At 36.3% G+C, this 14,931-nt stretch overlaps 1 protein-coding gene across 1 annotated transcript in view; it reads left to right on the top strand.

Annotated features, from left to right (window-relative positions):
• The window catches only part of LOC126859358 (lachesin-like), a 122,649-nt gene that overhangs the window by 80,541 nt on the left and 27,177 nt on the right, over window positions 1-14,931 (top strand). Inside the window, exon 2 of the mRNA XM_050610577.1 lies at window positions 1,336-1,433. Coding sequence (XP_050466534.1) covers window positions 1,336-1,433 — 98 coding nt within the window. The remainder of the gene's footprint in view (window positions 1-1,335; window positions 1,434-14,931) is intronic.

The raw sequence follows: 14,931 nt of genomic DNA, 5'->3' as shown, positions 1-14,931 counted from the left end.
TGTATCGATCTACCAATTGTGTCAACGACCGCGAGGTAATCGCGATGAAGTCAATAATCCATGATCCGCTCAGCTCGGGAACAGCTCTATTCCGACGTGTAATTTGGATCGGTGCTTATCTGTTGGCGCACACCGTGTTCCTCGAGCTCGTTTTCCTCGCATATCTCCAATCTTCTTCCGCGACACCTCCACGCTATACGCGTACATACAGTGATAATATTTGTGCTGGGAGTTAAGGCATCGCGGATTAATCCGATTCATTATGATTCGTTCTAATAGATTTTCGTTTAATACGAATTCAAGCATTGCTAAACCGAGAGTTATTTTTTGTACAAAGATCTCCGCGTTGAAAGAGTGAGGGGAATATTTTTATATAGATAGAAAAAGTTGTACGTGAGACTTGTCTTATCCACGCGACGCATCGTGTAAATAGCTTTGTTTAAATAATCCGTGTTTCCGCCAAAGGGAGAGATCATTATGGAGAGATGCAACGGAGAGATGCAATGCGTCACCAGAGGACGAGTATATTCTCGGCAACGAAAACGCCAGAGCGTAATGATATTCAGAACTTCGCCGCGAGAAGTGGCGCGCTGTCAGGGAACATGAACATCTCGGGATGGATACGGAGACATATTTCGGCGCACACGTGCCGGCATTTCAGTCTGCCGCGTATGATGTATCGCGCAAAACGCGACTGTTTCGCGTCAGTAAATTCTCGGCAACGTGCCGATACAGCGAAATGTCACAAATGACTCACTTAGTGAGGACACGCGCGGTATTTCCGCATCGTCCTCTGTATTGAGATTTTTGGGAACTGTCCGTTTCGATTTTTCTGTCGAATTCTTTCGCCGTGCGAAGTTTCATGTCGCATTTCTGTCATATCAGAGATGCATGCGTATTCCGTCCCATTTGACAATTAATTTGATAAAAAGCATTAATTTAAGTTTAATTACATATGAAATTCATTATGTTCTTTGATATCGCGCTACTCGCGTCACCGAGCGGTAAATTTAACGTTACTAATCTTTTTCGCTGAATTACAGGATCCGAGATGGCGTTTTTGTCGTGCCAGCAAGCATGGGTGTTCTATTTCATTGGAGAGTTAATTTAATAAAGTGTTAATTTAAGTTTAATTGTACAAAATTTATTATGTTCTTTGATATCGCGCTAGTCGCAGGTGGTCGCGTTACAAAGCAGCAAATTTAACATTACCGATCGCCATAATCTTGCGTCTTTTTTTTACATATACAATTTAATAGCGTTGAAGCGTGATCGGCTGATATAACAAAATGTTGTTAAATGGGTCACTTAGCATTTAACGTCATCTTGTTTCAGAGGGACCGAGCTTCACCGCGCCAATAACAAACGTGACGATCCCAGTGGGACGAGAAGCTATCCTCTCCTGTGTCGTGGCGAACCTTTCTACGTACAAGGTAAGCTGCCAAGCACACGACACCTTTAATCTTGCATCGTGCCGATTCCGCTACGCTTTACTTAAAAAGCGGGGGTGCAAATGACATCGAGAATATTTCTTGCCGTAAAAACGTTGCTCGAATGATATCAATACGATTTATTTATGAGACGATTCGCGCGTCACAAATAATTTGCATATCCAATTAAAAGGAAAAGCTTTGATAAAAATCAATAATGCGCCGTTGAAAGTTAGGATGAAGTGAAAACGCACGGTTTTGTAACTCGCAGTTTAAAAACTAGCGCAAAGTCTGTCGAGGCAAAAAAAAAAAAAATAAAAAAGGAAATGGAAAATCGTTATATGCGCTGATAAACAAAGTTTAATTTAACTGCCAGTTACAACGGGCATAGCCCGTGGACTTCATTGCCGCGAATGTATTCCTCGGCACGCTGCGGAGACGTGAATCTGCACGAATGGATTTCACGATGTGGCAAACATCGTTCACCGTGAGCCCGCAAAGTCTGATGAATTAAAGTTCATTCATCATGCGAAGCATGGGTAAAAATTTATCCTCTTTGCGATATGATGTTGTATATTTTCTGATGCACGCAATTATATCGTACGCTCGAAATAATTGCATTGCATTCTGATGTAAATCGAAAAAAAATTTTTAATGTTTCTATTATTTGAGAGATTATTTGTTATATTTTGATGTATTATTTTATATTTTTATATTCTCTATGAATGTCTCAGGAAAATATACGCACAAAGTACATAACTGCTTGGCACAAATAATAATATAATGTCGAATAAAACTTTTCTCTTAAAAAGGAGATTCAAATTGGCCAAGGAATCCTTAAGCGAGAAGCGTGTCGACGATATCTTGAGATACACTATATCTCGAGGTATCACTGTAGTATTTTATACATTCCCCGCGTGTTACTTTTTCGTTAGTTTCGTCTTTCTTGAGAAAGTATATTGCCAGAATTCCATTCTTACTTAAAATTTTTTGGGGAACGTCAAATAATGCGAGTTTCACCATTACGTGAAAAACATTCGCCGAATTCCTGCGATGTTCACATTCTCAAGGCGCTACGAATTCCCTACGGATCACATATTTCGCGATCCAGCGGCGCAGTTTTGGAAAACCTCTGCAGCTTGTGTGGCTGCAGAGAGTATTGCGTTTTGCGAGGTGATATCACAAACATGATATTAAACGCCGAAACGGCGAAACGCTACGTATAAATATACAAATAATTTAATTATACGGTAAAGTGTGCGTGATTTATTCGTAATTTACATGACAGTTTTAATATTAATCTTTGAGACATTCTTCAAAAAATAGAAGTTGAAATTGATTTTATACAAGATATTCTTTGTACACGATAAAAGAATGAAAAATTAGGATATTGCAAAAAACTTAGAATATTTCGATAATCATATATGACGTGAAAATATTTGGATAACGATCTGTTTGACAGACTTAGAACAGAGGTTTAGCTTAAGTACGTCAGCTTAAGCCAGGATATTATGCAATTACGGCTTGCAAAGGACGAAAAGCGTTCATATCGCGCTCTCACGCTTCCTTCGCAGCTTATCTAACACTATAACACCCGGAATAGCGGTTTTAATCTCAAAATATATTATTCGGAAATTAAAGGGGTCCGCTCAGGCGAGACGCTACGAGAGTTTGAAGATCGTCAAAAAGAAATTTGCTCGTGAAGCGGTAATATAATATTTTATTCATTCTATCATTTAATAAAAATAAAAATATACTACGTAGCATACAAATTATACAATAATGAATCATGTATAATAATATGACACTTTATTTCTGATTTCGTTTAGTAAATCTTTTCGCAATATGTCAATCTATTTCAGATCTATTTCAGAACGCTTTATGTTAAATACTAAGCTAACATGACAGTATCATCTCTTTTGCGATTGATTTTAAATATAAAAAAAAATGTTTACGCACATCAAAATAATTAAGTTAAATCTTTTATATCTGTCGGATATTTAAAGACGAATTAATTAAAATATTAATGATAATTAAAACGTTCACACACGTAGGCAGAAACGATGCATCTCGAGATAACGTTTAATTGTCAAATACTCGCAAACTTGCTTCAATCTTATCTACAGAGTAACTCCCTTCGCAAACCATAATTCGACAACAGAGTGGAGTCTTAAATGGGTAGCCCGCTGAAGATTTGCGGCGTCTTAAATGACGCTAAGCGTCGAAAGTTTACCGCATGCGGCGGACGCGCGTTCTCGTTCCTCAATGAATCGCCAATTGTTAGATACAATCGGCCGGCATTTGAAGATACTCGAAATAAGAGGCGTTTCTCATTTGATAAAGGCCAAAAATTTATTTGGAAGAATGTGTGTGCGATATTGCCGATTAAATGAAATACGGATGATCACTTTTTTCCATCCAAAACAAAAAATTCGCAAACTTATCATGTCAACGAGTACTTGGGATCGAAATAATTTTGATAAGAAATGATAAGAAATTGTTTCAGTCTTGTACGATGAAGAATAAAATTGGTAAAATTCTAATTTTGATTTTGTCTTCGCAGAATTATGTTGATGCACAAATCTTAGCATGCATTATATTATTGTCAAAGAGAAAGAGTGTCCGTCTTCTTATCAAATATACACAGCGCGTAACATAAGAATAATATATTTTAATATGTCAAGATGACGTCACATCACTTTAATATAATACCCTAATGTAATTTTGCGTCACGTATTACGCTGGCCGGCTAAATTTCGCCGCAAACAAGTTCGCTTGTGCTTGCGCGGGAGACTTGTTCGCATCTCGGAGGCAGTTATGAGTAAGTGGCGAGTGGTAGGAGGAGGTGAGGTAGGTCGACCCTGTGTGATGTAGGGTCCTCTGCGTGTTGGTACACGTGAATGTTAATCAGAATGGGATTTACATATGAGGCTCGTATTACCTGGTAGTCAGGGCAGATGCACCGGGAGGAGAAGATAACGACCTCTAGAGAGAATGGCATAAGAGGGGGAGTAGGTTTAGGAGGCGAGAGGGACACGTCGGGTGTGCGCGGGCCACAAGAGTCACACACAGCCTATCTGTAATAACGTGCCACGTAAGACATAATTATATATCACCTCGGGATTATTGCCGCATTTACACTCTGCTGTTCTAACAATGAGGATTCGACAATGTTGCCTCCCTATTACGTAACTGCTCGTGGGCGTGCGATATATCTCGTCATTTTGAAGGGCCCGACTGTGCGCAAGGGGCAACCGATTAAGCAAGAGCAGCGGCGTTTTGCGCGACGAGAAATATAATAATTGTATAATCACGTATAGATCGCGTAAAACGCTTGTTACGATTATTATCTTATACGCGTGTTAGATGAGCGGCATTTTGCGATGTCATTGCGATGAAAAATTGTCTTCTGATTACGCTTTAATCAAACTTCTGAATTATTGATTGGAGTTTCATGCAAATTCGAAGACCCATAATGGTGGCCATCAAGCGGTTAATCACATTTTGCACGGGATCGATACTTGCCGACTATTATTTGCCGCTCTTGCTATATTATCGCGGTTACGACTAATTTCGCTGGAACGGCATGACAAGTAAGATGTGAAAAAACACGCGATTATATTGGTCAAGGTAATGTTTGTGCTATGCATGATCAGAAATAAGGACTTTATCTCTGCCGTCCGATATCATTTATCTTGGCTCATCAAGCACTATTGTCTGCTTATATATCATCCATGCCAATCCTGGTTGCGATCCAGCATTATACATAATTTTCTCACAAAAACACGCGAGTTCTCAGTTTTCAGTTAATTTGTAATTAACGGAGAAAATTTTTCCATTTCATCGCGAACATGCTTGTCATTTATCGAGGATCATCGTAATAGCTCGAGAGACCACATCGCATTTGTCGAGTGAAGGAGGATTTTAGCGGTCGAGATCCAATAATCACGACTGTCCAAAATGATTACCATTGTCTACATATTGTCACGCTCCTAGTCTCACTCACTTAAAGCTTGCGTGCCTCTCGGGCACACGCTCATTTCCTCGCAATCACTACGGCGCAGTTCAACCCTTTAGAGACTTGAGTCTGAAGGGAGACTTAAAGTACTGTTTCTGACATCTGCAATATATTATATGATATAGCTCATGTTTCTATCGCATCTCTCCTTGCAGTAGACATGGATCCTCTCGAATCTTCTTAAAGATATCATTAATGAACTCCTTCAAAAGATCGATGACTTTTTTTTATCACACGTGCAATTCATTTCAAGAGATAATATCGCGAAATGTAACAATCTCGTTAGAAAAAAATCACGTCTCTTCTCGGCACTTGTTGAAAAAAACAGGAGCGGTCGTAAGCGCGATCGAAATAAACGAAACGACTTAACTTCGTGTTTCGAAAAGTATTTCGGGCAACCGTGAAAGCGAAACATTTTCCATTTGATCGAATGCGCCGTGTACGATCCCACGTGGCCACTTGCCTTTGGATTACATTCGTATCCGTCTCGTAATCCCGTGGAGGACACCGTTCGCATTGTCGTACGATCGTGACGAAAGTGCAGAGAAGGCATCCGTTCGGTTAAATCCGCGAAACCATTTTCATGGCCCTCTTAAAATCGGACGAGCTTACTCGGTGGTTACTTACCGTCGCCGCTAGGACCAGGTGAGTTTATGTGCGGAACACTTGGTCGTACCGGCCTGTTATCGGAATCTTGAAAGCGAACTTTGACCATGAATGTATGCATACACACACACACACACACACATACACTGATATCTAGGAAAATTACGTTGGAGAAACGAGTCTGTTAAAGTATTCATCACGTATAATGGACGAGCGCCACTAATTTAACCACTTGCTAAAAGACACGTACTTGTAAGTGTGTGTATGTGTCTTATATGTGTGTGTGTGTGTAGGAATTGTGTGTACGCGCGCGAGTGTATTTGAGTAGACGTGTGCGCGTTATGTGAAATATTGACTGCTCTTGGCCGATTCGCGTGCCCAAACTTTATTACGATCAGAATTAACGGAGAGAGAGAGAGCTGTTACTTCGCTCTTTTGGCCTTTTTTCACCACAAATCTCTGTCTAACGTACTGCGTATAATTCATTGGTTCTAATAAATGATAAGGTTGGTAACAAGGAGTACAACCATATATTTTGCTGCAAAGCGATTGCTGGATCCGTTTTAATCGTCTCTTATTTTATTAAAGAATAATTCTCTGTAACTTTAATTCCTTCAACAAATATTCTGACGCAAAAATATCGCTATTTTAAAACAATCTCTTTCTAGTCTAATTAATTTCGCAAGATACATTAATTCAAATCGGTGCAACATTTTTATTTCGATATAAACTTACGAATGAAAAGTAGGTCGATGAAAACATTACTCTCAATCTATCATCTTTTTTTCTGATGCATATATGTCCGATACGTGACAGTGCTCTCGAATGAATGAATCAATACAGACATTCGTCTTCATTCATTTCGCTTTGGATAAATATTAAAGCTTGTTACTCAAATTTGGACATGTATATCTGTAATTATCAAGATAAATAGGATTTCACAGTTATTGGTATTATTGTATTAATCAATTTTAATAAAATGATATATTAAACTATTTAATTATATTTGTATATTAAGGACAATTATATGATTATAAAATTTATACATAATATATAATTTTGTTATAGCAAATGAGAAATGTTTCTTTATACGTGCTTAAAAGACATTATTATGTCGAAAAAAGATACAGATTTAGAGCCTATAATATACATATGCACATACATACTCTTATTACATGTTTTTTTTCGTTTACCGAGACATAATTAGTCGAATAGATACTCTCACATTGTGTGTATATGTATGTATATATGTGTATATACAAAAAAAAAACATCAATTCGCTTGTATTTGTTATTCCAATAGTATCATATCGATACAGCCATTACACTGTCGAGTTCGTTACATAACAAATTGATAAAATAATTGATAAAATTGAAACTTCACACTTACAACGATACTTTTAATTGTCGGCGATTCAATTGTTTTTCTATATAATGCAAATGGGTAGAATATACACTATAAAAATAATTCGACAAATATGCATGCCGATGCTCGTATGCCGACGCACACAAGATGAATTTGCGTTTATATTTCTCCATTATCCCGAAAATAAATATGCGCGAAAATTATTCACATTGAATGCGAAATGCTGAAATAAAATAACGAAATACATATTATTGATAATGTTATTTTTTGCGAGTCCTGTAATCACGTGTGCTGCATCTGTTGTTGCTGGCAAAAGACCTCCCCTGTAGATACAATCCTCGACACAAAGGCTGGAGAAAGTAATGAGCGACGTAGAGTAGCGCGTTTAACGCAGCGACTCTTTCCTCTTACATCTGACCTTAATCGTTAAGGTTAATTGTTTCTGGCACAAGGCGGAAGATAAAAATCGAGCGTTTCTTGGATAACTTCAGCTAAACTCTGGCTTTACTGTTATCGTCTGTGATCTCTTCGACGGATGTTGGCAGAGCTACTTAAGTTTTATTGTGCCAAGCAAGATCATGCAATACCACTAGGCGAGAGGCTGCGTTACATTCCGAAAAAGACATATTACCGACCGTGAATATTTGCAAATCGTATATAATAATCAGATTTTATCGCTTGCAGTGTGTCTCGCCTATAATTACGAAGGAATTAGAGCGTCTTGTGTGTATAGTGATTTACTGACGATCGATTTTATCTTAATCAGTGGCTTGCGAGACAAGATATACACGATATCGAAGCCGAGCGTTGTGCAAATAATTATAGCCAATATACGGACGATCAACGATGTGTCTAATATTTGCCATAGATTTACGTCACTGGCTACTAGTTACACATTGAACGTCAGGAAACGATTGCCAATTGCTCTCACGTCACGGATATTTGCTCGTGAATAATTAATGAGATTCCCTTTCGAGCGAGGGCGCGTGCACGGATTTAGATATTTCAAGATAACGTGGCTTGACAAATTACTGTGTGCATCGTTTGGCCAATTTTTCTTCTTATTTATTAGAGCGTTTGAAGCCAATTAATTTTCTTTTTATACTGTGTGTAACAATTCTGAAACGTTAGCTACGGAGATATATATCACGCAAAAAAAAAAAAAGGGGAATGCGATTTTTAAATAAGAGATTTAAATTTTTGCGTGGATTTAAACATGTTCATAAATCATTGCAGGACTATTTATATTCAATGGTGTAATAAAAATATTTTCTTTTTCTGTCATTAACTACTTACTAACTCGGAGTAATTATCTGACACCGTACGTAGTTATTCCGAGATAAATGTTAAAGCATGTTGCTTAAGAGCAGAAATTTCTAACACTTACCATGATACTCAAGAAGATGTTACACGCGTACGAAGCACTTCGGCCGACCATTTTCTTAGTTTCCTTCATGGTTGCCTCGAATTAAACTGAAAGCACGGCGTCAGTATGATGCTTACGAGTGGTCGAAGTGCAATTTGAGCTTAGAACTTAAACTTTAAGGAACGGGCAACGCAACTAGTAAGAGTCTTACGCTCTTTGCGCGAGCGCTAAGCATACAGTGCAGAAAGATAAGTAGTCTTAAAGTAACTGCTACGTATATTACGGATCTATTTCTAGTATATGCTAATGATATATGATATATTTTGAAAGTGTGCATTCAAGTATCTCGCCGAAAAAATTTGATAAAGTTTAAACAGATGCAATCATGCGAGTATAAAGTTAATTTTTTACTCTTTTTTACTATAACACATTAATATAAACATTACAAAATTATTAATAATGATATTATAATTATATTATAATTATATTACTGAGACAGAAAATATTTTTTGCAAATATTTTAGTATTCAAAATCTTTTAAATTTAAGGATCAAAATCGTAATTGGCAAAAACGTAATCGATTTCAATTTTATCCTATCTATGCATTCCGTATAATGAAGTCGAGCATGAGATCACGATGAAAATCGTTTTCTTTCCTATGGGAGCATTTAAGCATCCGAGAACGATGCTATATATTAAGAAGGAAAATGAAAGGAACTAGATTGAATCATCCTTTCCATAGATTGATCCAATGTCGTAATGCAATATTAGCTAGACGACGGGTATCATTAAAATGACTGTTAAAGCCGCAAGTAAATCTTGTGTAAGAGATTTACATAATTGATTGAAAAAAACTTGTTTTATCTCAATAATAAAATAAAATATGTAGAAATGAAGTAGTATGTAACGGAGATATATATAAAAGTCGATGAAAGACAGTCAAAGTTATCGTGACAAAATACCGGCTTCACGCGCGACTAAATTATTGAACCTTTTCCGGAGAATCTTTACACCTCCATTATCACGCCGGTAGACACGAACGATACTGCATCGCTATTTGCGGCGCACATACGTTTTCTTATATTACGCGGTGTATATATTTCTTGGCGGTGGTACACGCGCAATATTTGCACGGGAGGATGGGGGGAGGGGGAGGGAAGAGAAAGGGCGATATGTGCGAACGAGCATAGTCGGTTATTATTTAACAGGCTGGCGCAATGTATCGCGCATTTTGACACCATGCCGACCCGTTTTTGTGAAATACTACGGTAAGATCCGCACGGTGCCATTTTTCGTGTTACCAAGGTTCCTTTTTTTGCAGTTTGGCGACAATATTCGGCGCCGCTTTCGAGCGACGCAGATGGTACATGTGTGTAACCGAAAAAAATTCGCGCTCTTTCTAATATAACTAACGTATTGTATTGCAAACTGTATACGAAATATGTCAACGAGAGGGCAAATTATTTAAAATTAGAAACACAAGTAAATGCCGGTATATTACAAGTCACATTAGTTAGCGGGTTTTTCTTGATTTTGACCATTTAAAAAAATAATTACCGCTCTAAATTTCTTCTTACTTGAAATATACTCGGGAAATATTCGGGACAACCTCGCCCCGGCGGGAGAATTTAATTATCTGATAGTCAACCGATCTATCTCTCTGTCCCTCGAGGAAATATATGTGCTCCCACCACCACCTATCCAGCTGAATTCGGACCGGAAGTGAGTGCATCGCCACCGTACTCTTTCCTGGAAATGAGAAAAATTTTTATTTCGCATTCTCGTTTCATAGATCGATTATCTATCCGTAATTGATTTCCATGAAATATTGCATTATCGAATTCTCTAAGATGTTCTACATGATATGACTTTATTACTGTGTATATAAATGTAAAGAATTGTTATCTATTTAATATCTATTTGAAGACAAAAATTTAAGCGAAATATATATGTACATCTAAATTATTTTAAAATACTTTTGAAAATAATTAAAATTTTTTAAACAAAATGCGGTTAAAGTAATGCTAAAAAGAATTTATTCTTTTTATTCATGAGATTCGGAAAATCGACGCTACATCATCTTCAAACGCGAAAATACCTTTGCCGTTTGAATTTCATTCTTTATAGAGATATTCGTTTGGTAACTGATCATTCCTCTGAAAATATTGCATCCTGATCAACGGGGTCAGGTAGCTAGCTATGCCTCATACATAGATCGTTTGTACCGTATGCTGGAAATTGGGAAAAGGATTGCCAAAGTGACTCTACCAATAAATAGTGGAATATATCTTATAATGCAAACTTTTAATCACGATTTTATTGGATGCTTACTTAAGCGTTTATATTAAGCTTCTAAAAATTCTTTGGAATTTAAAAAGTATTTTGCACACAATTTTCACATATTATTTAATATTTTACTTATAGTCTTTTTTTTTTTTCATTGGTTTTCATTTTATTGCTCCATTTTATATTTAAAGACTTTCGTATTTTATTATGAAGCAATTATATTGGAAAAGTTTCGATACAACAAGCGCATTTCCTTTGATTTAATCTAGACTTTGTTGAATGAAATGTTAAACGCGGCAACGAAACTAATTTCCGCCGTTGTAAACATCAAAGGCGAGAATGTGAAGTAGCGTCTTGCAGATATTTGTTCCGATGACAATGATTCTCAAAAGGCAAATAATTACGGTAGGATCGCGAATGAAGAATTTTACATTTTACGCCTGTTTTATTATATTGGACAAACACCTTGAAACGCATCATTAGCTTGACATTGGATTTCCATTTAATCTACAAGGAAATGAAAACTTACTTTTTCAAACGCATATATATATATATATAATGCGTACGTAGTGGCAAGTCAAATTATAAAATTTCATTGCCACTAACGTCTCACTAGTCGCCAGGTCGTTCGCTGTTACTGACGTGCTCAATTGAATGCGTTCATGGCTTTATACGCGAATAAACAGTTAATGATGCAGCAACTAGCGTGTTATATCGCCGGTCGTTAACACACATCCGTCTGTCCACAGTGCGTGTACGACACGGTGTCTTCGAATTAATGAAACGATGCCGGTTGCGTAAATTTTCCAGTTGGACGTGTCATCCAGTGATATTTATATCATAATAGATATACATATATTTTACATAGATTATCGTGACAAAAGATGTTGTATATGTGTATAAAAAAGGAGACTCGGGTAAGTAAAAAATTTTTAACAACATTTATTAATCTTTTGTCACCAAGCACGCTTCGCTTGAAATTAACAAAAGGGATGCAAGATATACACACACGAGCGCATGTAGATCGAAGAATGGCGGGGATTGCCAAATCGATATACTAAACGGGTTTAACGGGGCAGGAATAATTAGGATGTTGGCACCGGGCCCGAGAGTCGAGCTCGCAGAACAGATTTGAACTGAGGAAGGGTCAGTGCTTGCCCTCTCTACCTATTACACGCATTGCCACCCATTGCTCCGCTATGTACATCGTACATCTGTACTAAATATTGAGCAATATGTGTAAAAGCGCTCGCCAGCCATGCTCAAAGGTCTTTATACATTCTCTTTACGCGAGCGAATAAAGTCGCCGATTAAAGGATTTGTTCTGTTAGTTGCCAGATACTAAAAAAAAGTTGAGTAAAACATTAAATATTTCATACATTTTATATAAATATTTTATATATTTTATATTATTATTAAATATTATTAAATATTTCATATATTTTATCATATATGCGTTATGTTATTGGACATAAAAATTTTAGAAATACCTAACTATTACATGAACTGATTGCCGGTTGGTTTTTTCTTTCTTTTTTTTTTTTTATCTTGTTTTCAGTTTTGTTTAGTAACAGCGATGTTTCGCGGTAAAAAAAATTGCCAATATTTTGAGTTATATTTAGTACACTGTTCTCTTTGTTTTTCCGTAGACAAGATACCACTGCGCATTGCGTTCTACTATTACAAGATTGGTAGTCTACCAATTCTATTTTTACATCGATCATCGAGACATTGTTCATATATAGATCAATCGGAAAAAAAAGGTTTTATATATTCATTTAAGCAATTACATTCTTGACGTTTTTATATTACGGTCGAATTGCACATTCGAGCATTGCACGTGCTATTGGATAGTGCAGCTAGCAATGTGTCAAATGTATAAAGTACGATTAAAGCACCGTCAGCAAGGCGTCAGCATCAATTGTTTGTGACATGTGGACAATGGCAAAACTGTGGTGGTATTATAAAATATCAAGATTTACGATTATATCCTGATTGCGCGCATCTCGTTCATAGAAAATTCAGTGATAAAAGAGGATTATAAACACTTCAATAATAACAACTGATACACTGAATTTCATTCGACATGTTACGAACGCGTGAAACATCACTAGCTGTCACGTCGATGTTGTTAATTAACGCGAGTTAAACACTGATTCACACAATAGTGAATTATATTGTTGAGATATTCAACGAGCAAGTTCTTTTTTAATTTTTGAGTTTGCATTATTTAACAACATTGCTTTCCAATTAAACGGCATTCTACTTTTCGCGTAATCGTGAATATTGCTCCCGGATATTGTCTCTCCACACAACGCTGATTGTGTTTTTTTTTTTTTTAAATACACACGGCCGGCGTTTAATAAATGGCATGATGTCCATTTGGAGATATCGTTTATATTTTCACATTTTGTTTTTCATCGATAAAATGTTTCTTTGTTTACGGAATTTTCTGTTATTAACGATTTACATTTTATCATGCAAAATTTTATTACAAAAAATCTATTGCGTGCGTTGAGATATTAGATTTGAGTTAATTTATCATCGATACTAGATTAAATATAATTAATTATTTTATACGTTAAAATATATATATCTCGTAAAATAATGAACCAAGTTTCTTTACCAACATAAGCTTAGAGAAGATAAATCAATTTAGATAAGCTCTTGAATAAGAATTGAAAGAAGATTAGAGTAGATTGATATATAAATACAGTCTTGGAAGTAAACAACTGTGATACTGAGGATAGAATAAATTAAGCAGTTCAAGAAACTCTAGGATGTATATACATTACGGCTGGATAATTTTGAAACCAAGTACATTTTGAAACTTCCTCTGTTATCGTGCCTAGCGACGCATAATCGACACAGCATTTACATAAATGCATCGAGCAAGTGCAGTCAACTGTAATAAATTGAACTTTACTAAACTCTCTTCCAAAATTGAGTTTTCCTAAGCCGTTTTATCCCGTTGATTACCTATTATCTAAATTTACAATGTATATGTAATAATTAAATTTTCTGTTGCTAAGATTCATCGATCTTCGCACTTTGCGATTTATTTCATTTATCACTTGCCGAATAATTTTCACTCTTAATTAACGAATCGCGATAGGCGAGCCACCATAGATTGCATTTAGCGAACCATTTTGTGTTGAGAGAGCAAAAGAAAAAAAGTAATACGGAGAACATTTTTTCCAAGCTCAAAATGAATCCGCGGGCTCGATTCCGAAGACTGTGAGAATTACTTACCATAAATTATTATTGAAATACGGTCCGCAAAATCTACATACTCTTTTAGATTAACCATTCCCGTTTCGATTCTGCCCTGACATAATCGATATGATAATTTTAATAGAGAAAGCAAAATTCAAATTTTTTGTTTATATAATTTTTGTGACATTATACGTGCAGAAATAACATTAATCTAATATATCAGTGTCATCATCGGATTATTGTACTGGGAAAAAATATGGAAAGAGGATTGCATTAACGTATAAAAATGTCACGAACACCTTGGACTAACTTTTCGGTTCTGCACCAAAATATCGATCGTAATATCTCCTGGAACGACTACGCAGGCATCAAGATGTCTATCGGTTCGAAGTGAAATGTTACGTTATTATTTTTCTGGTGCCGCGCCAGCCGAACTCGATGGATTCCGTGGAAGTAATGAAAATTTTTCCCTAGAAAAATTCGATTTCAACTGCATGTACGGTGGCATGCTTTTTATTCAACATTCTTTTGTTGTCAACTTTTGTGTTACATTCAATAGCAACGTGATACTAACAGAATAAAATTTACGCTAAAAACTCGTATTCAGTGTGTATTTGATAAAAAAATCACTTTTACGTACTGGA

Source organism: Cataglyphis hispanica, chromosome 3 (assembly GCF_021464435.1).
Source record: "Cataglyphis hispanica isolate Lineage 1 chromosome 3, ULB_Chis1_1.0, whole genome shotgun sequence".
Lineage (NCBI taxonomy): Eukaryota > Metazoa > Arthropoda > Insecta > Hymenoptera > Formicidae > Cataglyphis > Cataglyphis hispanica.
The sequence above is the reverse complement of the archived record's forward strand: the minus strand, read 5'-3'. Positions and strand labels throughout refer to the sequence as shown.